General features: G+C 40.9%; 1 protein-coding gene and 1 long non-coding RNA gene across 2 annotated transcripts in view; one reads left to right on the top strand and one right to left on the bottom strand.

Annotated features, from left to right (window-relative positions):
- Positions 1-27625, bottom strand: part of LOC125763514 (uncharacterized) — a 185685-nt gene that overhangs the window by 76768 nt on the left and 81292 nt on the right. The window contains exon 4 of the long non-coding RNA XR_007418352.1: positions 13817-13899. This is a non-coding gene — a long non-coding RNA (uncharacterized LOC125763514). The remainder of the gene's footprint in view (positions 1-13816; positions 13900-27625) is intronic.
- Positions 1394-27625, top strand: part of LOC125763436 (transmembrane protein fend-like) — a 64136-nt gene continuing 37904 nt past the window's right edge. Inside the window, exons 1-2 of the mRNA XM_049426646.1 lie at positions 1394-2312; positions 3813-4213. Coding sequence (XP_049282603.1) covers positions 3983-4213 — 231 coding nt within the window. The 5' untranslated portion in view covers positions 1394-2312; positions 3813-3982. The remainder of the gene's footprint in view (positions 2313-3812; positions 4214-27625) is intronic.

Here is a 27625-nt window from a genome sequence, read left to right as displayed (position 1 = left end):
CAAAACATTGAAGACCTGAACGGTCTTGGAGATGCTTTTTCTCGTACGGGGTTGTTGGTGTACGGTGTACTGTGCGCGTTGCACCGGGACAGACGACTGAAGACTGTGCTAAGCGCGAGTTATAACAATGAAAGCTACTTATTGTTAATTAATTTCTCCTGTTCATTCTGAGTCGTTTCCCTGCCAATGAAGGAACATCTTTTAGACCACCACTCTTCCCTCGCTTTCTGTTTCTCTCTCCATGGGTACGGAATTTCAAAAAATAAAAAAAAAACCCTTAAGATGACTTTTAAAATGAAGCTACTTAAAATTATATATTTTTGTTAAAAGCAATATTAAATATTTAAAATAGTTTTGAATTCGTTTTTTTGTATTTTTTTTAGCAAAAATAAGAATAAATTATTAGCCAAGAATGTGTGCCTAATATTTCCAAAGCGATGATCGGTCTAAAAAAAATATTGTTTTTAGCTTTTGTTTTTAAATTTGAGCTCTAAAGTCTCCCATAAAACTCAATAGAACATATTAAATGAATGCACAAATAATCGATCAACTATCTCAGCCTGTATTATTATTATTTTTTTTTTAGAGTATTGGTCTTACGCCCCCAGACTTCAAGGATTTCTGGAATCGACTATCTAGGCCAGATGTCTAAACCCTTAATCGATATTTCTTGTAATCCTTTCAGTCAACTGAGCTGAAGAAATATTGCGTACAAATAGCTGATTCCATACAGAACATATCTAGACGAGTTATTAGGAATTTCCTGGAGTTTGCAATAGTTCTCCAATTCCAATTCCCAAATTCCTATTCCGATCTGGACGAGTTATCAAAAATATGCTGAAGTTTGTAATAACTCTCCAATATATAATTCTTTTAAAACCAGAACTAAGACATGAGATCAACTCTTTGAATGTTTCCAATATTTCTGATATTTCAGAAATCCTAAATTAAAACATATTAAATGAATGCACAAATAATCGATCAACTATCTCAGCCTGTATTATTATTATTATTTTTTTTTCAAGAGCTCGAAAAATGATACTTCTTTGTATATTGACATTGATGATAATATTGACGAGTGAATGTAGTAAAACTAGCATTTGTATTAATGGTTTTGAATCTTTTTTCAGACTTTTTAAAATCCTACAATCAATACAGCATCTTCTTGCCATAATGCTTATAATAACGTACAGTCGTGCAGTCGAGCAGTAACTGCTCGAAATGAGTTACACATATTTCTTTCATAGAACTCTTTTTTTCTCTCTCTCTCTCTCTCTCTCTTTTGTTTGACTTTTTGAAAAAATCAGGATAAAATTACAAAAGACAATGAGAGTCAACACGGCGAGCGTGCGTGAATGAGAGGCGCACGCAAGAGAAAGAGAGAGAGAGTGAGTGACCGGTGTGAGAGAGTGAGTTCCGAAACACGTGCGAGTTGCTGCGTACAGCCAACATAAACACTCGCTCTCCTGCGCCGTGCAGCCGAACTCGGATTCTGCATTCTTGAGCGGACAGCATCACACACATAAAGCAGAGCACAAAACTCCACGGTTGGCAAAACCAGATGAGCATGAGAGCATTAAAACAACCCCGCAGCATCATCTCGGGCTGGTCATCATTTTCCCCCCTGGTTACACCACAAACCCGGATGACCCGATATTTGCATGCCTCTGTGTGTGGGAGCGTCATGCGTCCTCTGGCCGAGCTATTCGAGATCTCGGATCTGGTGAGTGTGTCTGACTTTTTTTTTCGTTTGCTTTATATTGTCGATTTTTGGACCACCACCTTCTTTATTTCGTTTCGCTCCTTTGGGTCCTTCCAGCTTTTTTTTTTCGTTTGACATACTGGAACATGCTCCACATCAGAAGTGGAGAAAGTGAGCGGGAGTGCCCGGGGGGATGATAGAGGGGGAAGAAATATCGGTTGGGAGTTTCGCACGCGGTAAAGAATGGAAACGGTGGGTGGCCGAAAAACGAGAAGAAAAAAAAATATATGGTCGGGAGCAAAATCGCTCGCCGCACACACATCGAACGCCGGAAGGTGCGCTCAGTTCCGACCGAAAGGTTTGTTGCTCCGGACGCGTTTTCGTGAAACTCGTAAAAGGTCGCACCGTGTGCCGCGGTTCCGGGCGTAAAATTTCTTTCACCAATCGGAATCGGTTTTCTTTCTGTCGAGGGTGAAGAGGTGTGTGCGCGAGTGTTGTTTTGTTAGTGTGCATGTGTGTGTGGCAAATTTATTCCACGGCCTCCATCCCTTAAATTGTGCGAGTAATTGTGTATTTTTTAAATGCAATTGTAGTGAATATTAATTTACAGGTAATTTAATATTTTTACTCGTTCTAAACAACAATCTAATAAAGAACAATAAACCAAAGACGCACCAATACATATGCAACAAAAAAACACCCTTTGGAAAGGAGCATTCGATAAAGTTTTTCTGCATGTGTGTGCGTGTATGCGCTTGCACGGTTTTGTTTGGCATATTTTGGAGGATTTTTGGGGATTCGTTTTGTTTTGGCACTACCAATCTCACGGTTACCCATTAAGGCGAGATTAAAACCGAGAGACGCGAGAGACTCCGTTCGCTCGAACAGAGAAAGACAGCAAAACGCTTGCAAAGCAGCAACAGTATGAAAGAGAGTAAAAGCATGCTGTTTAATTTTACTCTCGCACGCATACTTTTCCACCCGCAACAAACGCTCACAGAGACATTCTCTCGCACACGTTATGGCTTTTGTTTTTGGTACACACACGAAAAACAAAAAAAAATGACAGATATCCTTAAAAAGCACCCGAGAAAAAAAAACTCCATCCGGGTGCGGTTTTGGGGATTTTTCACGCAATGCAAAACATGCAAAAATGTTTGTCTTAAACTTGCCTGAAACTTATCATTAAACCGTTGTAGAAGAATTTACTAGAAATATTAGTCAACAGTAAAAACAGCAAAAACATCAAAATGAAAATGAAAGCAAAAAAGACGAAATAAAAAACTAAAAAAAAAGAATAATAAAGCTAAGGAAAGTAAAATTGCAAAAAAAAAACCCAAACAAAACATGTTCGTTTAAACAAGAAGCACACAAAAAAAAACATAAAATATGTATAACATCTGTCTAACAAGAGCAAACGAATGAATAATTCACCTCATCAGTGGTTCTTTATTTCGATCTTTATCTCACTCTCGCACACAGTCACAGAGGTTTTTTTTCTTCTGTTTTTTTTGCTTCCTTACTTAACTCAAAAGGCGAAGCAAAAGGTTTGTGAATCTGTACAGTTAAAGCACACACACACACACATATGCGCGGGTTTTTCCCGATTTGCTTCGTTTCGTCGCATCGCCGCTACCCCCCCCCCCCCCCACCCCCCCCCCCCTTCAAAACCCGATGTACGCAGAGTCCGCGATGAAAAATGATGCAATTAAATAATTAAGCAGCCTTTTCAAAATATGTCTGCGCCTTCTTCGTTATGTTGCTGACTTTTTTTTTATTCTTCTTCTTCCTGTTGTTGTTTTATATATTGTTCTCCTGTACGGGTTTTTTTGTGTGTGTATATGTTCTTGTAGCAATGTGTTTGCCGTTACCATGTGTTTGTGGTTTGTTTTTGTCGCATTACGGACATTCCAAAACACGGACGCTATCCTTCGGCTTTTACGCTTGATCAGCAAACTATTGGAATTTGATTTTGAAAAGGATATTTATTTTTTTTTCATTTTTTTAACGTTTTACATTTTGCCTGTAATGGATGGCGAAATTAAAAAAAAACCTTCTCTTCAAATTTAATTTGTTAACTATTTTTCTTATCTTTTTTTTATCTTCGTAGTTTTTTCAGCAGCAGCAACTAGAACTAATCGACATCATTCGAAAGGGAATGTTCTAGTATTCTTTCTGTTTTGTAGCTTCAAAACGCTAAACACACGGTTTTGCAGCAAAATCTAGAAAACATTGGAAACTTCTTGTATTGGAAGTCCCAAGTCAGTCGAGAGGGGCGTAATGGCGCCAGTACGTGACACACGGTGGTACGGGTTCGGGGTGACACTGTTCGCACTGGTTGCACTGGTGAGGACGGGCGTGGAAGCGTCAGAACCAACTGACAGCTACCGATTGACGAGGAGCAGCAGCAGCGCATCGACAACGTCCGCAAAGGAGACGGTGTCAACTTCAACTTCATCAACCTCAACCGACGCTACTATCAACCGCTGTCGCGAAGCCTGCCTGACAAAGGTAATTATAATCTCATTAAATTATAGCCGAACTAGGCTTCTCGCGCTCTCCAAGGTTTTTTTGTTGCTTTGCTGTTGCGTTCACGCACAGCAGTGCAGAGTCCGCACAGGGCTGTCAGGCCGCGCATCCGATCTTACGTGATCTGTACCAGAGCGAGCCAGTTTTGCCGAATACTCCCGTGGGACAGCCCGGTGGGACAACCGATCTTCGGGTAGCTATCATTAGAAGAAGAGTGGGCATCCATCAAACCAGCAGCCGACATATCCCGGCTTTTGCGATCCCTCCCCAACGGATGTCAAGAATGGATGTCCCCGAAGTATACGCCAGCTTTGGTGAACCAAGAACAACAACCAAGAGCACTACATAACCATGCAACCATGCAATCGATTGGTGGCAAGATGTGTCTGTTTAAGGATCTGGTTGAAATGGGGTTTTTTTTTCTTATTCCACTCGTCGATCAGGTTCACTGCTTCACATCTTTCTCCACATCGTCGTCGTCCCATCGTAGCACAAAATTCCCTGTTGGGTAGGGAACGGTTTTTGGAGTGGCCTTGCTAGCGTCCAGAACTTGCCGGACATGATTCACCCGTGATTAACTAGTTTTCTGATTCAATCAAGATGCTGTCTATCATTTCGATTGTTGTTTTATCTGTATGCTTTCCTGCGGTTGTTCTGTTGGGGTGTTTCTGTGTGTTTTTTCCTTCTTCGCTTCCGCACTCCACTCCACTGCTCCCCCTTAACTACTGGATCAATTCGTTGACTGTCGTCTTGTGGTGCTTCCAGCAACAGCAAGAAGGGCTCTCGACCAGTGTACGACTCACAGCGGTACGCCTCAAGCATTGTTTTGATGAGTTTTCTCCGTTTTGTTGAGCAGAGCAACACACACAAAAAAACCTCCTCCTTCATCGGAGCAACAACTTCCGAACGTCTGAGATCTGGCCTGGTTCTTGGTTTTGGCTCTTCACTCAGCCTCACTTAGTCCAGGAGAATGAAAATAAAATTAAAAAAACCCTGCCGCGGTACAGGCAGAAACACACCGGAAAAGTAAGAACCGGGCGACCGGTTTAGAGACCGTGCAAGTGCCCGAAACCTCACATCGAAGCACACGAGAGGAAGAAGAAAAAACCGAAAAAAGGCATTCTCCTCTTGATCCCATTATTAAATTTTTCATTTTCAACCGGTACATCATTACGATCAGATAATCAATTAAATCGCGACACTAGAAGCAATTAAGAACGCGAAGAAGATTGACAAAGCGACCGTTGCCGACTCCCGGGTTAAAGAGAGACGGGAAAGGGAGACGGGGGGAAGGGGGGGGGGGGGGGTTGAGGAGCAAGTTGGGGAGACCTTCCTCTTCTTTTGTCTGTTTTGTTGTTTTTCTTTGTTTGATCATTTTTTGTTTTTATTCCTACACTAACTTTGGACTTCCCGAGACGACTGCTATTGCTCTCCAAAGCCACCAAGAAGCTCGGCGGGAAATGGCTTTACTTCCGCTTTGTTCATTTCTTTCAGTAGCAATTGGGACATTTCTTGCTCTTCTTCTTTCTTTTTTATTGGTTGTTATTGTTTGCTAGAATTCTACCTTTTTGCGGTATTTTATTTAGAGTTCTGGGAATTTCTTGGGGCGCGTTGTACAGAGCAGTGGGGCAATATTGGAATTTTGTGAAGGTGAGTGACGGAACGAGCAATTACAGCAATCCCACGTATCCCCATTCGGAAGTGAAACACGATCAATGCTAACTTCTCGGTAAGGTGTTCCATTTGAATAATAGAATTCCGTTACGAGGAATCGTGAAGACATTTCCACCAAGTCACCGAGCACAAAACGAGAATCCTTTGATTAAGTTACGGAATTTCAAATAAAGATGTCTGTTAGATCTTTTACTGATATAACTGCCTTAAGATACAAAGATTATGTGATTTAAATATCTTAGATAAAATGGTCAATATTTTAGAAACCTTCAGAATATTTTGAATACAATTGACGACTTATTATTATTGAGCTTATTTGACAGAGTCTCTCCATAAAAAGTCTTCAAAATAGATACAAAGATTATGTGATTTAAATGTGATTATGTGACTTGGATAAAATGGTCAATATTCTAGAAATCTTCAGAATATTTTGAATACAATTGAGGACTATAAAGAGTAATAATACAGCTTATTTGATAGAGTCTCTTCATAAAACGTCTGCAAAATAGATACAAAGATTATGTGATTTAAATATCTTAGATAAAATGGTCAATATTCTAGAAATCTTCAAAATATTTTGAATAAAATTGAGGACTATAAAGAGTCATAATACAGCTTATTTGATAGAATCTCTTGATAAAACGTCTTCAAAATAGATACAAAGATTATGTGATTTAAATATCTTAGATAAAATGTTCAATTTTCTAGAAATCTTCAGAATATTTTGAATAAAATTGAGGACTGTAAAGAGTAACAATAGAGCTAATTTGATATAGTTTCTCCATAAAACGTCTTCAAAGACTTCTGTCGAGAGTGCCCTCAACATATGGTGCAATGTGCCAATAATATTACTTCCATCTGATGTCATTTTTAATCTTAAGATACGAGACCGAGTATGGGAATAATCTGCTGAAGAACTCGCAGCTGTTCGTCTTGTCCAGACATGTTGCAGCGATTGTGCGCCTTCCGACCGGCATCTAATTATATCTGTAAAGACTCACTTACACGCTATTCATTTTATCGCTTCACAGTACGGCTTCTTAACAATCGGCAAGTAATCGGCTTGTCGCGTCGGACCACGGACGCGGCAACCATATTTTATCGCTACAGCTAACCTTTTGGGTGCTATCTGTACTGCTTGCACAATGACTCAATCCTTGCCAATCAATGACGCCCGTAGCCTGGCGACTCCTGAGCGAGATGCTGGAGTTTTATGTTTACGTACACGCGGCTATCGAGCCGACGCTCGTTAAACTGTGCCTTTTCTCTTTGCCCAGTCGTTCCACGAAACAATGGCGTTTAGTGTGCATATGTTGCGAGTTCCGGTGGCGACACGTCCAGTGCAGTTGTGGCGGCTGGTACGCACATTCAGATGTGTCGTCTCGTTTCTGACGCACCCAAAACGGTGACGCATTTAAGTTCATCGGCCCCGAATGAACTGCGACCGTTTTGGAGTTTCGCGTCGGATCGGGTCGAGATCATCAAGCGTTGAAAAAAAAACGAACTACGGTACTACGTACGGTTTGGGAAATAGTTTATCAACCACCGAAGCCATATCCCTTGCTTTACAGGAGAAGAATGGGAAGGTAATTACAGGCTAGCAGGTAGTGGCGTCCGTACATGTTTGTTGGTCGTCGCACATCCACACATCGGCGGAAGGTGCGAATTAGATATTGTTGCAGTAATTACAATGATTAGCCGTGAGACGTGCCGGAATGTGGTCGAACTGGTGGACGCCACTGGTGGAATGACGTCACGGAATGGGGTAGAATTGGAGCACCAGGCGGCACACTTCGGTGGCTACGTTGATATCCAATACGCACAGTGGCAACACAAACCACTGTAAACGATCTTAAATATTGCTCTTTTTAGTTTTATTAATAAATTGATTTTTTTAAGTTAATTTTATTCATTAAATCTATTATATTATTATTATATTACATATATTTTTGCGAGTGAGTTAATTTGAAAATCCACAAAGAATTGTGATTAACTCATTTGCGATATAACTCACGGAAGTATTCTTCATGATTCATGACTCTTTACGGTGACTCTATTGACGTGAATGAATCATGACTCTTTCGCGAGTGAAATAATTGAACTCATGGAAGGGTCCTTCATGACTCATGACTCTTTACGGTGACTCTATAGAACGAATTGAGTCATGAATCTTTCGTGAGTGAAATAATTGAGTCGCGATTAGAGTTAATAATCGTTGTGTTTATTTACACCGAATTGTGGATAACTTATTTGCGATATAACTCATGGAAGAGTCCTTCATGCTTCGTGACTCTTTACGGTGACTCTATTGGCATGGATGATTCATGACTCTTTAGTGAATGATATAATTGATCCATAATTTGAGTTAATAATCATTTTAATCATTCACAAAGAATTGTGATTAACTCATTTGCGATATACCTCATGTAAGAGTCTTTAATGATTCATGACTCTATTGACTCACACATGAGTGGGTACTGATTATTTCGCGGGTATTATAATTGATTCACGATTTGAGTTAATAATCGTTGTAATTGTTTTGTGATTAAGATAAAATGAAGAATCAGTTAAAGAGTTAACTCTTCAATATGACTCACTCACTTCGAATCAATTCACCTTGAATCCATTGACGGTGACTCTCACATGATTGAGTCATGATTCTTTCGGGAGTGATATAATTGATTCACGATTTGAGATAATTATCGTTGTAATTGTTTTATGATTAAGATAAAATGAAGAGTCTGTTAAAGAGTTAACTCATTAATATGACTCACTTATTCCGAATCAATTTACCTTAGTGAGTAGTATTCTCCACAACATATCTTCTGCACTTAATAATCTATCTTAAATTAATTTTAAATTAAGTAATTTTAAATTATTTAAAAATTTAAATTAATTTTATTATTCTTTAGAAAAAAAAATATTTCATTTCTAAATTTTGACATTCACCTCGTCCAATGTGCAATATTTATCCCACCGTTTTGGATGTTACCCGGTCCGGTAGCTGCACAAAAGCGTTCACCTTTTTTGAGCCTAATGGCAGACGACACTGCGATGCGCATCCTTGACTCTTGCGCTACGGCTGCACTCGATGCGCGTCCAGAGCCAGTACGCTAGCGCTGGATTAATGTTACCTTCGCCTGATGGATGGATGGCTGGCTGGATGGATGGATGCCGCACTAATGTTTCCAACTCGGAATGTGGACCTGGACAATCGCGAACGCGCTCCACCGTAGTCTATAATTCTACCTCCTCCGCTTTCGTCCCTCTTTTACCCCTTCTACCTTCCTCGTCCCGTGTGTTTCAAGATCAGCTGAAGGCTCACGTTTCGCTCTTCAAGTTTACCGCATGTAAGTAACTTGACATCTTCCGGATGCGCGTCGTTAACATTGCGGTGCTGCTGGCACCAAAGAAAATTCTTCCCCTACACTCTCCTTCGTTGGTTGGCTTTTTGTTTCGGTTGCAAAAAAAAGCACACAAACCACTTGCTAAAGAATAAAAACGCAGGCTTGGGCGAGTTAGGCGAAGGGATAGAAACAAAACACGAACAGAAAAAAACACGCTTTATATTAATAACGCTTCTCAAGACTGGCTCATAAATCACTGTGGCCAGGTCTGACTCGGTACGGCGGCGTTTCAGTACCGTGACGTGTACTGGGCATCTCTTGGTCGTCAGCGATCCCGATGCACTTGCGCGAAACGGTAGTAACCCGAACGGACACGCCTAAGTCGACAGCGCAAAACTCCACGGTGGCAGTGGCAAAGTCGATTAGGAAAGGAATTGTGCAGAAATTCCGCAGACCGTAGTGACAGGGTAAATGCAAGAAATTCTTCACAACAGCAAACAATTTAATAGAGAGTTATAGACGGTCAGTTTTGAGAAGCTATTTTAATATATTTTAGTTAACTTAATTACAAATAAATAAATAATATTTTATTTAGCAAAATAATTTACACTTTTGTTGGTAAAATAAAATCTTTTTGAATTTGATAGGATGAAAAATTATTCAACTAAGCTGCAATTTCTTTCTGTTTTTCATTCTCTCCAGTAGTGGGTCGATCTGAGTTAGATTCATGAATCAGTATGAATCTTTAAACTGAGTGAATGATTTTGAATGTTCAGTATGACGATTCACGTATTTTTGAATATTTCTAATAAAGGCAAAAACTTTCCAAAAAATAACTTTTCCCGAGTAATGAATCTAGAATAAAATAGATTCATGAATCAGTATGAATCTTTAAACTGAGTGAATGATTCTAAGCCTTCAGTATGACGATTCACGAATTTTTAAATACGTCTAATGAAGGCAAAAAATGTTGAAAAAAACTTTTTCTCGATTAATGAATCTTCCGCGTTTTTTATGATTCTTTGAATCAATGAATCTTCTAAGATGAATCATTTAAGATTTATCTAATTTTCCGGGATTCCTGAATCTTTTAAAATTAATTAATCTCACGATATTACTTAGTGATGAACTTTGAGAGAATCCTGAATCTTTACTGAGCCTTATGAAGTTATGATTCGAATGACTCTTCACTAAAAATTCATATGAATCACTCTTCGCTTGCTCTTTCTTCTTTTACGGCAAAAAAAGATTAAATACGTGACGCGTGCACGGTGTCGTTCGACCGTAACTAAGCCGGTATAGTTTGTCGGTACTTTTCAAGATGCATCCGATGCCATTTTGGCACGCGCAAAACCACACGCAGTCAAAGCGATTAAGTTGCCGACTCTTTGTAACCGGAGGCGTATCGAGGCCGCGTTCCAACTGGGTAGATACAGCCAAACCTCCCCATTAAAAAAAAACGCCATTGAATCTGATCGCCCACAACACCTAAGGGACAAAGACTAGACTTTTAGAAAAACAAAAAAACACAATAAAAAAAAATAGGAGAAAAAAACCCAACAAGAATGACGGACAAAGTGTCATTGCTTTGGTTGCTTTAGTTTCGCTGCTACGGTTAAGTACGACGAGACCCCCCCGTTTTGGACGGTGGAGATGATGTTGAAGATTCACCTTTGGACCAACGCTCGCAACCTCTTGAACGGCCGTACGGTGTGGAAAATCAGGAAAAGATGTCTTCACACAAAACGGCTCAGCTACAATTGCCCGCCCAAATGTGGGTGCCCGATGACACTGATTAGATTATGCGAGAAAATATTGCACAAACGATCCGGATCCGGACTTGCAGTCAACAAAAATAACAGAAAAAGCAAAATCCTCTCCTATATGCCGCTACAAGAAAGCGGTAAAATCAGTCGGGAAGTTCCCTACCACGCGTACCGGGGGTTGGGGTTTTTCGCGTTTCCCCCCACCCTTACCCCCTCCCACTCGATCTGTCCCGATGCGGCACGGTACAAACACACACAATTTCATGCCTCGGTACGGTTCAATGGTGCGGCTTAAGTCAAAGAAACAGTTCTACCGTTTCACCCACCCACGGAATGCTCTCCCGAAGTTCCACTCCACCCTCCCCCCTCCTTGATGGAAGGTGATGGAAAATCAAAGGAAAAGCAACGAAATCGAACAAAAGCCCTCCGGAAGAGGTGATTGAAATTGGAGTTTTTTTTTGTTTGAAGCACATCATAGTAGCGAAGCGGAGCGAGAGAACAAAAAGGGGTAGGTATTGGAGGGTGAAGTTTTTCCTTCCGCACTCCCCCCCCCCCCCCCCCCTCCTCCCACCATCCACTGTGATGTGCCCCGTTAAGCGAGCGATGAAGCAATAAAATTATTAGTTCAAATGAAATTAATTTTGAACTCGTTCCGCTTCCGGTTTCGGCTGTGATCTGTTTCTGTTTTTTTACACTAAAATAATTGTTCACCAAAAAAAAAAAAATAGGAAAACAGGGCATAAAGGAAATATAGCAAAAGCGCAAGCATTCTCCATCTGGAAAATGTGCGGGGAAAATTCCGATACAAGCGGTTTTAACAAAAAAAAGAAAGAAATAACACCACACCGAAACTGGCTTTTCCGTGAAAAATCGTACATCAGACCACCCCAAACCCCACCAAACACCCCGGGGTGGTCGATGTTTGTTTCGTACGTTTGTTTGTTTGTTTGGTTAGGGCCGCTTCCGTCTTACTACTTCTCGCTCCCTCTCTCTTTCGCACACACACCCACTGAAATACGCACAATCGCGCTCTCATTTTCTCAGTGTGAGTGTACCCCGATTTATTTCCCACAAAATTTCCGCTTTGGGAGTTGGGTGAAAAATCGTATTTTTCTTTTTTTCACCAGTAGCAAAACATCAAACCAGAGACGCTGGTATCGTTATCGGAGAAATTGGTGAATGGGAATTTTTGGACGAGATTTTTGATTGATTTTTTTTTTTTACTTTTAATGTGAGAGCGTCTGAGAAAGGGATGTTACAGAAATAAGCATTGCGATGCTAACAAATCCTCATATGTAAACAAAACTCATGGCGAAACTCGATTGAGCAGAGGAGAAAATAAAAACGGCAATAAAAATAGAAGAAAATAAGTAGAAGCAAAAAAATAAAATAAAACAATTTAACTCAAATGTAATTTCGGGACAATAAAATTTTAGTTAGAATTAAATGAAACTCATTGTGACTTTTATTTAAAAAATATTAAATTAATTGTAAAGCATCGTCAGAAAGCGATAAATTGAACAAAACTGTTGAATATTGCAAATCAGAAAATTAATAACGAAAAAATCAAACAACCCACATCAGAGCAGACAAAATTAAATGCTTTTGAAGTTGATACACAAACTGCGAACATTTCGCCGTTTGATTCCATCTCCAATATCACTCACAAAACGAGTGAAATTGTCGAATAAAAATCTCATCATTTTAATGATCTGATATCATGTACCATTCGATGCAAACGCGCGCAATCACCAACCTGTTGCATTTTTATTTCCCTGTAAAGTTTGTGCTTTTTTGTTTTAAATTGCTTTTTTTTATTTCAGAACCATTTCACGGAAGCGCATTGAATAAAATTGCGATCAAATCGTTGCTTTGGTTCAATATCATATTTCCTGTCATTTATGTTGATTTTTATGCTTTTGTTTTAAATGGCGATAAAAATAAAATTGACCATAATTCATGACTCTTTAAAAACTTCAAAGCTGTATGGAAATAAAAAAAAAGTTTTATCTGTATTTCATAACAAAAAAAAACATAAAATATAGAATAAACCAAATTAAAACACCACCGAACATAATGCGGAACAAATCACGGATGTACGGATGTGTATATGTGGATAGGAAGAACAAGCCACGACCCGCAACCACAGCAGGAGGTCGGAACATTAAGATCTCAACGCTGGACCTCCATTTCCTGCGTTCGTCATGCATGCCGATTTCTCACGCGATTAGCCGAGCGCGCGATACATTCATTAACACGCCACCGCCAAAAACCGATGACTGAAGCGTATACGTCAAACGGTGTTATTTTTCGCTTCTTTTTTTTTTGCTCCCTCCCTATGTGCTTCTACTTTTTTTGTTGTTGGACATCGAAAATAAAAAAAAAAACAAACGCCACAAACATTATGCTCACTGAGCAGGAAAGACCAAGGCATAGAACATGTGCCACCACCGGGGTACGGCGCTATACGGGCGAAAGATAATTGGAGCATGTTGTGGGAAGCCGACGAAGAAACGCTACATGTCACATAGAAATGGTGTAGAAAACGGAAGACAAAATCGGGATCGAAAGGGTCCCGGTGCTAGCCAAAAAGGTTGAACGTTGGTTGAACGGGGAACGCGGCTAGGGCATTTCCAGTCGCTCCAGAAAGAGTTCTCAACAACAAAAAAAAGGCTGAGGCGACCCGGGGCGACTGTTCCAGCTACCGATCTGTTACGCTGCACGGGAATCGCGAGCGCGCGCGCGAGCAGAAGGCGAGTTTTATGATCAATTATAATTATCTGATTAAGCCTACTTACCCGGGCGTGATCTACGTGGTTTCGTGCTTCGCCGGCGTAGGAAGCGATTCCTTTTGCTTCTGCCCGTACCAGGGTTTAGCAACCTAATGGAAAGGAAGATATTAAAGAATAGTGAGGTTAGGTACTTTGTGTAAAGAGTCTAAAGTCTTGGTAATAATCAATTTTGATAAAAGTTATTGAGAGATTCGTAATAAAAATGCATGCAGATATTTTGATAAGATATTCCAAAACTATCACCAATTTAGACAAACGAAATAGATGATATGGCAACTCAGTGTATAGGGTCAGAGATCGATAAAGCTTGGGAAGGTAAGAACCTTTAGACGATATAAGTCCAACAATCTTAAGGATATCAAGCAGTGAAGTAATAGCAGATCCAATTATTCTGAAGGATGTTCATGAGATCTGCTCAATTTTTTTTGTCAATATTCGGAACTCCTACAATGATCCAGGTATCCAACAATCCTATGGATATCGAGCAGTGGAGTAATACCAGAACAATATTTTTCTGAGGATATTCTCGGGATCTTTTCATTTTTTTTCTCAGAACTCGAAATCAAATTTTCAGATCATAAATTCATTACATTCTTCTGAGGATATCCTTGGAATCTTTTCATATTTTTCTGAAAACTCGGAATTCTTACAATGATCCAGGTATCCAACAATCCTATGGATATCGAGCAGTGGAGTAATACCAGAACAATATTTTTCTGAGGATATTCCCGGGATCTTTTCATTTTTTTTCTCAGAACTCGAAATCAAATTCTCAAATCAGAAATTCATCAAATTCTTCTGAGGATATTCTCGGAATCTTCAACTTTTTCTGATAACTCGGAATTCTTACAATGATCCAGGTGCCTAGCAATCCAAAGGATATCAAGCAGTGGAGTAATACCAGATTAAATTATTCTGGAGGATATTCTTGAGATGTACTCAATTTTTTTCTCAGAACTCGGAACTCTTACAATGCAATACAAGGAATACAAGGTATTCAAGTTGATTCCAATTTCCATCAACTTGGACATTGTTTAAGACAACTCTTTTGATCTTTTGATTCTTTCATGTTCCAGTTTGATTTTATTGTCAATCCTTCATTTGTCCTGGTTCTCGTCCAGGTTTCTCTATCTTTGTGATATTGAGGTCTCCAAGAATAAAATGCTTAATAATTTAATCTAGAATATGAATTTATCCTACAAAGTTCTATCCATGTGAGTACGTTTTATTGGACATAATTATCCTCATAACTGTCAAACTTAACTTTTAATTTAAACTGTTTAAATATAATTTTCTTCAAGCATTAGATATTATTATTTCGATGAAAAACTGAATCTACCCAGCCCTGAAACTAGCATCATTCACCCAGGACAAACATGATGATGACAATGGGGATTCGAATTTGTTACGCTATCGCGGCACGACGACTCGTTGCGCTTTCTCCTGTGCGCACGATAATCCCGGCTACCGGCATCGGCCCGACTTCTTCATTACTCAAACAGCGTGAAGTTGTTAAGCTTCACCCCGTTTGCACTCGATGCCATCCCCTTCCGTTTCTTATCGCTTTTACTCTACATCTTTCATCGGTGAAATTCTCAGCAAGCGGTTGGACAGCAAAACACGCGGAAGAAGGCTTAGAATGAAAGCCGTTCCAGGGTTTTAGCTCTTCTCCAGTGTGTGTGTGTGTTTATTTTACATGTTCCCGATTAAGTGTGAAAGCATGGCTCACGACTGTGATCCATTTGCCACGCTAGTTTAGATGGGCAAGTTGCATGTAAGAAGAGAAATAGAAAATACTTCCCAAAAATGTGCCTCGAGTCATTTCCCGTTTTTTTTGTGAGATATTTTTTTCGAAAACTCTTCAAATGGGCAAACTATTGTATATTAGTTGGTTGATTCTGTGAAAAAAAGTGAATCTGTACAACTTTCCTAAACGTTGCACTGCGTGAAATCTACAGCAACTCTCAACTCTCAAATAAAAACCAAATGCAAAACTGTTCTACATACACTCGGCATACAAAACTCACACCACTTTCCCTCTTCAAGCAAGTGAAAAAGCTTCCAGTGCAAACAAAAAAACCATCACACCATACCATCAGTTAAAGGGGGAACAATTTTTCAATTCCCCGTACGCCCCCTCCCCCCTCGACTATCCCCCGGCAGGCGCACTCGGAAGTTTTGCGCCAACTGTCAGGTCAGCTGTCTGTCTCTGGGTGTGCTGTTGGAAAAGTGGACGTGTTTGGAAATTGATTTCGAAAACGCTTGTCCAAATGTTCTTCCGGAGTCAAAATGGCAGGTCGGTGTGGGTACACCTTGAGGTTGCGACTGATGAGTGTCTAAAACATGACTAGATATGTTTGTTATGCGTGTGTGTATGGCTGGGTGTGTTTGTGTGGATGGACACTCCACAGAGGAAATAGTCTTAAAAGCCTTCCAACAATATGTTGAGGATGGATTGCTTCAGGTGCGTCAGTTATTTTCTAGTTTGTTTGTTTGTTTTGTTCTTTGCACGTCTTTCATTATTTGTCTATCTCTCGAGAGATTACAATTTGTATGATAAGAGCGTATTAGTAATCAGATTTTTTCGAGTGATTTGAAGCCTTCTTTTACTTCTTCTTCTTCTTCTTCTTCTTGCTCTAACGACCTTAGAGGTCAAGCGTTTTAAGCGTTTTTCATTCGTGGTTAATTGTTAAACATTTTCGAAGCGTTAAAGTATATTTTATTGTTTATTGGAGATCCTACTATAGAATATATATGTAAAACTCATGTTTCAACTACCTTAAGATTGTTTAAGCCCAAAAACTAATGTGATGAAAATGAAGCGTTTCAATGAAAATGACTGCTCCGGTAGTTCTAGTGTTAAATATAATTTTCAACCTGTTTAATCATCTTACCGTGCTTCACCAAATCCGAACACGAGGTTCAAGATTTATTTTAAGCACGTACCGCTATTGCTTCAGCGCAAATAATCGCACTCGCAAGTTATTTCGTCAAGCGTTTGAGTCATGCGCATGCCATGGGATACGATCGGACCCGGCACAGACAGCGCGACATGTACCACACAGCGCAAACCGGTGCGAATGTTAAATTTGTGTAAAATGGTAAACACCCCCTTTGGGTACGCACTTAAACCGTACAACCACGCCCCTCTAGGAATCGGACAACATGAAATTAACAAATGCAAACAAAACAGAAGACAAAAAAAACACCACACGCGGGGACAAAAACCCCGATAGGCGAATAAGAGTGCGAAATGCTTTTAGCAGAAGGGAGGAGAACAAAATGCTAATTACGCATCGGAACGAGGTGACTAAGTGTAGTTGGAATGGTACAATCGTTTGCGTTGGCAAATTGGTTTTCGTCTAAAGTACGATGAAGATGAGACATCAACTTCAAAGTCGTTGTCTAAGACTCAAAAATCAAGAATTTCTTCAGAATTTCAAAACTTCAAGAAATCAGAATTTCTTCAGAATTTCAAAACTACAAGAAATCAAAATTTCTTCAGAATTTCAAAACTTCAAGAAATCTGAATTTCTTCAGAATTTCAAAACTTCAAGAAATCCAAATTTTTTCAGAATTTCAAAACTTCAAGAAATCAGGATTTCTTCAGAATTTCAAAACTTCAAGAAATCAGAATTTCTTAAAAATTTCAAAACTTCAAGAAATCAGAATTTCTTCAAAATTTCAAAACTTCAAGAAATCAGAATTTCTATCTGAAACAACTCGAATCATCTCTCAGATGTGTGTAAATATAATTCCAATACATATTACCCTAAGAAAAAACCGAAAAAAACCTCAAGATCTTAATAGACCACCATCGGCGAACGACCCCGAACCAGGTGATGCATCCAGGCAATAATATTCTGTTCGAATACCGAACTATTTGGTTCTCCAATTAGCGTCTCCAACGTTCTGCGTCGGAGTCACTCGTGCCCGGGAGTGTTAAAGTCACGCAAGATCTCCTGAACCGTAGCGGTTTTCCAAACAACCTGCTCTATTGACTCTTCTCACCTCGGGCCCAGCCACTGAGTCCAGTGCTTTTTCATGCTGTTGTTATTCTGTTTAAAACACATTTCTCCAAGATCCAAACAACACGCGGGTTTTGCTATTATATTCTACCATGTCATACGGACTCAAGGAAAAACAGAGAACCGAGAGTTGCGTGGGCATTAACCAGAACATCGGACCAATTCGTTCGACAAAGTGGTGGAGAAACAATTTTCTAATTTCGCTGTCAACTCATCCCACCCATCAGCATCCGGAAACATTGCTCAGAACTCCTTGAATGGGGGTTGGGCCGCATATGTTGTGTGCGTGCTGGAAAATGTCAATTGAAGCAAGAGGAACCCGATCCACCTCGCTGGGAATTATTAGCTTCACACTACATACCATTGAGATGGCCGTACGTGATGGTATGTGGCGGATGTGATTCTAAACAGATAAGTGGGTGAAGATATGAAACCATTCTGGACGTGCTTCCGATTTAGAAACAAAAAACCCCCCGAAAATCGGACAGCTTTGTTTGGAGATGATCACGTACAGGTTTTTTTGGAACGAAACGCTTTTACACATGCTCCCGAGATCTGTGGTCTATTCGTTCCATTTCTATTATGATGGTGCTCTCGAAAGAAGAGAAAAAAAAATGTCCAAAATTCACGACGTGACGATGACGATGATGACTTTCACTTGGCTACCATTAATCTTTATTTCTGTCCACGATCGGAGCAAACAGACCCGATCCCGTCCCCTGACACCGTACATCGTTTCACGCTCGATCACACACCGCAGTGAGTAATTGCCGGGTCAAAGAAACCGTGCGGCTTAACTTCCACATTTGGGAAGACTTATTTGACAGTTGGCTATCGTGTTGGAGCGACCTGACATATACGATCGTTTTTTTTTTTTTGGCGGGATTTGGTCGATCTGTCCCCAAAAGGCGGGGACTTACGAAATGTAGAATGAAATTCTTCCACCAAAACTTTGATGACTTGCATTCCATGACGCTTCCCTAAGCGGCAGTTAGTGTCTCTTCGTAAGCACGCACCTTTCGAGAGGAATATCTATCTACCCGGGGACCTACTACCCAGTCTCATGTGTCAGGTGCAGGGGTTTTTTGAGAAGCACAACTTTGACAGCTAGTAAAAAGTGATCGTGTTTTGTTGTTGTGTAGCTGCTGTTCAATATTATCCAACCATTGGGCAAACGTTAATAAATTGCATAATTATACAGCGGATGAATGTTTATGGATATGTTTATGGATTGATTTAACGACATCTTTTAACGACTCACCGATTGCCTCGGTTTACTGTCGACGGAGGAGAAGGTGGAGATCCCCTATATTGAGCTGTGGAGTAAATCGTTGCCTACTACCGAACGCGTCTACTACGAGGATGGCGATTCGTATATAAACAAAAGAAACCGAACTTCATGAAAGGAAAAGCGAAAGAGGCGACGAGATGATTATGAATACCCGGAGGACATTTGATGAAAAAATAACTCGCAATTTTTCGGTTGCTATGAATTCGAATTTTATTCCATTCTTCTGCCCTCCATTCTCCCTGCTTCTCTCTCGCTTTGTTTTATGTATTTTTTTTTGTTTCTTTCTCTTGAAAATGACTCTTCCCGTTTTTCCCTGATTGCTTCGATTGCTAAAGCCAAGGGATGGAGATTTTGTGTTGGAGGGAGGGAAGAAATAGTAGCAGAATTTATTACGTATTCAATTGAGCTAATGGGAAGCGATAGCTTCATTATAGAAATGAGCGTAATAATTTAGCGGCTAAACTGCCAGCGCCCGGACCCAATGCTGCCAAAAAGAAGACCAAAAAAAAAACCAAGCGCACACCAAAACGAAAAATATACGAAAAAAAAACGAAATGTATACTGAACGGCGAAGACTCTCGGGGCTATTCGTATGGTGGAGGCGTACAAATGCTCAATCGCTACGGTGCCAGCGCAACGAATTCAATGAAGGAATCAGAACAGCAGCAAGAGACGAAGGAGAGAGAAGAAAAAGAAATAACACCGAGACGAAACACAACCCCCCCCCCCCCCCCCCTAACCGAATGAGAAACGTCTCATTCAAAACGCTACACTTAGACGTTCGAAATAGGCGCTTCAGTTTCGTTTTGTGATTAGGTCTCCGCTTACAGAGACCCACGAGGGGGCCACGGCGGGTGAAGCAACCAGCCAGGTCTCTCTATGATCAGGCAAATGGTTGGTAAAGCGGGGAACCAGTGGAATAATACATTTTCCGGTCGCTTCGTATATCTTGTTTTTATTTTTATTTCCACGCTTTGAGCTGTCAAAATGCCGACGCCATTTTTCTTACCGTATGGCGCGAGACATGCCGTCAGCTTAAGTTACTGGCTGGCGGAACGCTTCTATCATTCGGTGCCACCCCGCTTGTTTCCCACACCCCCGACACTAGTATGTGTGTGTGTGTATGTGATGGACGACCGGCAGCAGTTTGATCGTTTGAGAGGCGTTTGACGTGCAATTGGAGTTCCTTCTGCTGGTGATCTCTTCCGGCTGAGATGTACAGTGTGAAGCTATCGGAGGAACTTAATTGGCGAAATTGGTATTGTTTGGTGTATTTTTTTCCCAATATTGAAGAATTGGAATTGGAACAATTCTTTCGGAAATGTATGGTGTAGGTGAGAACGTATTCCAGATATCTTCCTTTAGACATCTTCAAAAACCTTAGAACCTCGTCTTCTATAGACAGTAACTCCCAACTCGCGAAGTCTGTCAAATAGTAGCAATATCTCAAGAAAGTGAAAGTATTTCTAGCGCTCTAGCACCAAACCGTGTCCTCTATTCACGAACGTACAACAAACCCGGACGACCTCTATCGGGCGAAGGTGATGATTAACCTACGACTTCCGGTCATGCTTCCGATTCGATCGATTCTCTCTGTACGTTTCTACCGCAACGTCACGATTCTAGATCTGATCTTCTGATAGCCTTTCGTCTACCCGTTGCTAGACCAATGTGAGAGAAAGTTTACGTTAGACAGCATTTAGCTGCTCCACTTCAATTCTTGAGGTTTTTGAGAAATTCATTTATGCATCCATTATTTGTATGAAGTTCTCAGGAAGAGATTGCAAAGAACTTCTCAAAATACCTCAAGGAATGCCAACTCCCTCAAGAACGCCATTGCAATTTCTAGCAACAGCTTGAAAGTTGTTTTAATTAATTGGCATATTATATGAAAAGCAATCGGAATGCCGACCTGAGACTCCATTACAAAAAGCCCAACCAGCATGTACCAGCTCCCCTTTAAGTATCAATTAGCCCCTTCGTACATGTTACATGCAGCAAATTTGGCATTGCTTAAGGTTTGACTTAAATTCCTGGTTGCTGGTCTTTTGAGGAGGTGGTATGATGTGAATTCCACACTCGGCCAGTCCGTAGGCCAGTAGCATTAGATTCGTCTCGGCTCAGGTGTTTAGCCCTGTCGTTACCACTCTGTCTCTCTCTTTCTTTCTCTCTCTCTCTCCTGGAGCAACTCTTCACGGCGATGTGGGGAATGCCTTAAACTCAACCTTGAATCTCAGGCAGTAATCAGAGTGGGTGTTAGAGATTTCATCGCCCAACCAGAGATGATGGTGTTACTAAGCTTGCCCCCCTTCTACCACGGTAATGGGAAAGCGCCGATCGTGTCAGAACGAGATAGACGGTGAGATAAGTTCGTGTTCGCTTTATCGAGATTTTTGCTCACTTAACAAACGCTGCAACTGTGACAGTTGTGAGGGTGCGGTACCATGTTACTGGTACCACCAACACTCTTATCCCCCTTCCTTTCCTACCCCTCCAACCCACTCCTCAAATTGTAAACCTTTCCCAGAAATATTTCCTTACCGTCATAAATAACTTGAAGCTGCATTGGCGCGCCGGCAAAACTCGGATCGGCCAGGATAATGAAGCACACATACAGTAAGGGCTCGACACATACTCACGTAGGTAAAGGCTCACACAATAGGCAACATAATTAAATTACACCTCGCTTACTCCCCCTTTTTCGATTTCCCACCCATTCCCGGGGTGTTCCAGCACGTGGCAAGGATACATCTGAAACACAGATATGTACAACATATAGAGGGGGTGGGTGGGTGGTTGATGCTGCTGCACCGTTATTGATGCCGTAGCACCGTGCAGCAAAACTTCCATCCAGCAGCGTCCCGGGATCGGTGAGGCGTAAATCGAACAAATTTTACACCGATTTCATGGGTGTTGTGTTTACAGAAGTGAATAATTAATCTAATTAATTAGCAAAACCCTTCCTGTGTGCAACCTTTTGTAGTGGAGGGGGAAGAGGGGGAGGAGAGGAAGAGAGAAGGTGGAAAACGAGGATGAAACCAACAATCCGATCGAAGATAGCATGTGTAAGATTTTTGGAATGTACTGGTACAATTGGAATGCTTTCAAACAATTCTCCAAAACCCGTATCCTGAAGATAATTTCCCAGAAGGGTGAGAGAAAATAGCAAGATGAACAAAAGGGGGGGTGGTGGTATATAAAAGGACACACGTTTCCGGTCAGATTTATGATCAGAAACTACCATTCCCCCGTAACTCATCCTTTCCTGTGGAAATTCCCGAGTACTCCCCAAACCTTGGGGAATGTGTCTAATGTTGGACGCTTTTGGGGATAAAGTTTTTGCTCCATCTTCCCACCCCCCTTTTTTGGCAGCTGGCCGATCCGTAGGGAAAACTCACACTCGTGGTGGAAAATGTTTCACTCACCAGTCGCATATGACTCACACATCTAGAAACCACCCAAAAAAACCAATGTTATTTCCACACCAAGTTTGATAGATGTTCCAAATCAAAATTCGCTTTTTCACGACCCTTTCATTTCCTGCCGTTTTCGATCCACATGGGGAAAACTTTCTTCACCCTAACTATCCCCTTTTTAAGATTTATCTTTTTTACCCCCGCAAAACGGGGTTATCCTCTGCTGCGGAAATGGTTTACCCAAAAATTCTTAAAAGACATTTCCTCGCACACTCGGTCACGTGCACGTGCCTTACTGTCAACCTTAATCCTGGTCACGGCACCAGTCACCGGGTATGTACCGGTATTTCCGATCTGGAGAATCCATAATCTAATTTATATGCATATTAACCCCCCAGAAAAAGCGACTGAATGTGGTTTGAATATTTCATCGGAGAATGTGATTACGACCGGGGATCTTTAGCACTAATCATGTCTATCTTTCTTTTTTACCGTACGGGATGTTTCTCAGCACCCTCCGTTGCGAATTTGTGACATTTTGGGAACCAGGTTTTCTTTCCTCTTCCTGTCTGTATATTTTTCTGTTGTTTTTTTTTTGTATTGTTAATTACAACAAAGAACCCTGATGATGGTGAGGTTTGAGAGAATATTTCTTTCTAAGTCGACAACTGAAAGTTTGTGTACTGTTAGGCGCACTATAAGCAGTTATCACAAAAAGGTCCTATCTGGCGCCTGATGGAGTTGAGGCGGAGAACGGGGGGGAAAAGAAAGTAAGATTGGTCGGAACAATCATCTTTTGCTTGCCGTGTGCAACACAACCATTCCGGTCTGGCTTCTGATGTTCAGGCACCAACGTTCAGCACTGATTTCGTATTCCGCTCGCGTCCGGAACCGAACTCCTTGATTGACATGGACCATCTATCCCACCCACCCAACACGCCAACCTTTTTCTGCAACGAAGCATTTTCCAGCATCGAAGCTAATTTCCCGGGGCTGAAAGAATAAAACCGCAGGACGGTACGCAAACCGGGCCCCCCGTACAACGTACGGGGATGTACTTTCGATTATTCATCCAATTTTTTTTTGCTTTGGATTTCCCGCCCATACTGAAGCGTTTTCCGCTCGAGGAACCACCGACGGTATGTTTGGCCGACGGCCATTCGGGTGGAAAGCAAAAAAAAAAGAAAATTAGAACCCAGATCACCGCACCAGATTCGTTTGCTGCTGCTCGGAAGAGATACATTCTTACGCAGTGGAACCTGCCTGTTAGTGCGTCCGGTTTTTGTTTTTCACCGGGGGCACCGAACGGCGGCTGAAAGTATTTTGGCACGTTCGCCACCCGAAAATAATGCGTTCTTTGTTTTGTTTTCTTTTTCTATATATCAACCACTCTCCCCTTCTGGTTTTAGCTCGGGAAAACTTACTCAACAGAACACGGAAAAAAGCAAAGAAAAAAAAAGGATAAAGGAAACAAACAACGAAAACGCGGCCAGCCAACTTTAGCACTCATTTCCATCCGATGCGCTCCAATACGCATTCACGCCCATTCGTTGAAACAATGGAACGGTTGGCAGAAACTTCTTATCAGGTCTCCATTTTTTCCCCCGGAATAAGGGGGGTGTTTTCTTACGGGTTTTCCCTTGCCCGCTATCGCCTTTTGTTCTGTGCAAACGTTGTTAGGTTTTACTTTCTCTTTCTTTTTTGTTTTCGTGCCGACGTTTGAAAATGCGCGAAAATGATTACGGCAGCACTGCGTTGTGCATGATAAATTGGTGCCGCAACAGCAACAGCGAAAGGTACGTGAGATGTTAGAGAGTAGATGTTTTGGTTTCACGTAAGAAAAAAACAAGTTGAGCACAAATAAAATTGGAACACGAACAATAATGATTTTAGCGGCAAAACCGGAGATGATGCTGATGAAAGTGTTTCAGTTTACTGTGGATGCGACCAGAGTGCAACATACGATAAGATTTACTAGAAGTAGTGTTGGGTGAATCTGATTCAGATTCATGAATCTCAATGAATCTTTGAACTGAATGAATGACTCTGAATCTCTATTTTGAAGATTCAGGAATCCTCATTGAATAATGAATCCTCAGAGTTTCGGGACAGCCCCGATGATTTATGTGGTAATTCCTCCACTCATCGGGTAGCACCTTTGAAAAGTTGTTGGTCGAGAATCATTAAGGATTCATGAATCTCATTTGAATTTATGATAATTTATTAATATTTTGGGAGTCGGCTTATGATTTGAATGACTCTTCGCTGAAGATTCGTATGAATTTTTAAAAAAGATTCAATAAGCACAACACCATATAGAGTAAATAAATTAATAGAAGCCTCATTGAATCATGAGTCCTTAGAGTCAGCACATTTGGAATAAATCCACACCCACCCCCACCATCGCTCAGCCATTTTAATATAAGTTTGTTGACAGCGACTCATTAAGGATTCATGAGACTTTGAGAATTCATTTAAATTTATGAAAATTGATAATCGTTTTAGGAGTCGACTCATGATTTGAATGACTCTTCACTGAATCTTTGATTCATATGAATGACTCTTTTCAAAAGATTCAATAAGCAAAACACTAGTTTCCACTTGACAGATGAGAAGAATTGCTATTCGGAAGATTCATGAGTCCTCCTAGAGTCATGAGTTCTCTTAGATTCATGGATCCTCGTAGAATCATGAATCCCCATAGACTAAATAACCCTCACAGATTGGTTCACAGAAGATTCATATGAATGACTCTCCACCGAAGATTCATATGAATGACCCTTTTCAAAAGATTTACACTCACTAGAACTTAACGAGTTTATTACGTTGCAATTAGAGGACAAACTGTAGCAAATAATATTAATTATTTTGAGAACTACTAAACTTTGTTTTATTCTCTATATGTACAGTTCTCTTTGTAAATTCCTCAATATCTTCATGCCCAGTACGTCTAAAGCTGACAAGAATGTCAGAATATGTCTTTTTTTCCTTCTTTGAGCAATCTAATACAACCATCAAGTTGACCAAAAAAAAGTCCACTTCGTCGACCATTATCACCATTGCACGAAGCATTACAAGAACTCATCGACACTCGTGGACCCCCACCGGTTCCGACTCCATGTGCTCCAGGTACTCCAAAATTACCCGAATGCCGCTTTTTATTGCCTTACACGGAATGGTACCGTGCTTTGATGTAAACAATCCCGCACACAACTTAGTCGCACACTTTCCGAAAAGCGATTTTCGCTTACATCCTTTTTCCCTTTCCTCCCCTTTTGCTAAGTCACCGCTTCCTAGTAGCTCACCTGTCCAGACGTCATCATCACGGGTAGCGGGAGAATGATAAGAAAAAGAGAACCCGGAAGATGCGCTGAAAATGAAACTGTTTTTCAGCAACACATCAACATGAATAAAATATAAGCTTCTTTTCTTCTCTTCCCCTCCTCGGCTCCTTCCCTTCTTCCAGCTTCCTCTCCACCAACGTTGTCCTTTGCCATGCAACCAATTCTTCTACGTGTCCTTCGGATGGTTTGGTTTTTGGAGGTTTTTATTTATTTATGGCCACAAGGCCCTTGGAGACCATTCGACTTGGTTACGGGTTTTTGTGCAACAGTAGGATTTGGGGGGAGGGGAAAGGGAAGGAAGGTGAATTGAGATGAAAATCAGTGCCACGAAAAAGGCGATGAAACAAGTGCGGAAAGTACTTCAGCCAGCCGGGACCGGTGTGCAGGATGATGCGGACATTATTCCTTTCCACACTTTGTAGTTGGTCAGTGAACAAACAAACAAAACATTTACTTCAAGTACAGAGGGAGAGAGTCCTCAGACGCAGTAAAAAAATGGTTTTTATTTCATTCGATAGTTGATAGTTACAGAAAGTTAAATGAAGTTAAAAGAAGTGCTTCAAATTTTTCTTTCATAAACTTGTTTTAGAAAAAGCCAGGACATTAGGTATTGTGAAAGTTTGTTATCGAAAAAGAGCAAGATAATTTGCAAACGGATCGGATTCTGGAGGAGTAAAGAATTCTTCGACATTTCGGCAATGGTGCGTCTAGAAGCAGCTGACGTGCAAGATCTAGAACAAAGATGCAGTGAGAAGTAATCCTCAAGGCACAGCGAACGTGTACGCCAGGTTTGCAGAGAAGTTCCAGGATTATACTACTGGCTTTAGTGCAACATCCGGTCATTTTATCAGAACTCTCGTGTACTTATATTGCTACAACTGATCGTAGCGTTCGTGAATTATGGATGGAAGTTGTTGAGGCTCCAACCAGATATGGAAGTGAAGCATCCAATGTCGACCAAACCGCTAAAATCTAGATGGGTGTATCGTGTGAAAAAGGCTCAAAATGGTTATGCCACCTAGTTGCGTTATCTTGACAGTTTATAGAACTTGGATGTGGAGAAACTCGGTTAGCGAAGTTGTTCGGTAACACCACCTCAGTTTGACGGGAATTATCCAAGACCTCTGAATCCAAGGAAGTCTCTGAAATTCGTTGCTATATATGAGGCTAACAGAGCATGCATTGGCTCTGGCGAGCGAAGCGAGCTAAGCACCTTGTGCTAGTCCAAAAAATTGGACAAAAGAACTCCATATCAACTTTGGATCATGTTGGGGATATTCAAACGAAACTTTTGAACACTCTGGAAATGTATATGTCGTCTGGAAATCTAAAGGAAGAAGTTACGCCGCCCCCAAAGGTTTTCTTACAACTCCTAGGTTCTATAGGCTCCAAATCCTTGGATTTCAAACAGCGTTGAAGGCTTGGTTGTCCTGTTTTAATCTAATGACATGGTCATCCAACCAGAGTCCGATGAGTCTAATTCGTTTTGTCATCTGCTAAGACTCTATGTCTCTGTGATGTGTATTTCTAGACATGTGTATTTAAGTATCAGGAGTATCCTCAAACTTTATAAATGATCTGTTTTTTTAGTCAGCCCTCTCTCTTCTTGGCTAAACGACCTCTAAGCTCACGACCCCTGAGATCACGCCGGCTATTTCTGACTTACTAGACTTAATTCTACCGCGATAGCTGGATAGTCCTTGTTACGGGGAGACGGTCCAGATTGTATTTGATAC

This window comes from Anopheles funestus, chromosome X (genome assembly GCF_943734845.2).
Source record: "Anopheles funestus chromosome X, idAnoFuneDA-416_04, whole genome shotgun sequence".
NCBI lineage: Eukaryota > Metazoa > Arthropoda > Insecta > Diptera > Culicidae > Anopheles > Anopheles funestus.
This window is presented reverse-complemented; position numbering and strand designations above follow the sequence as displayed.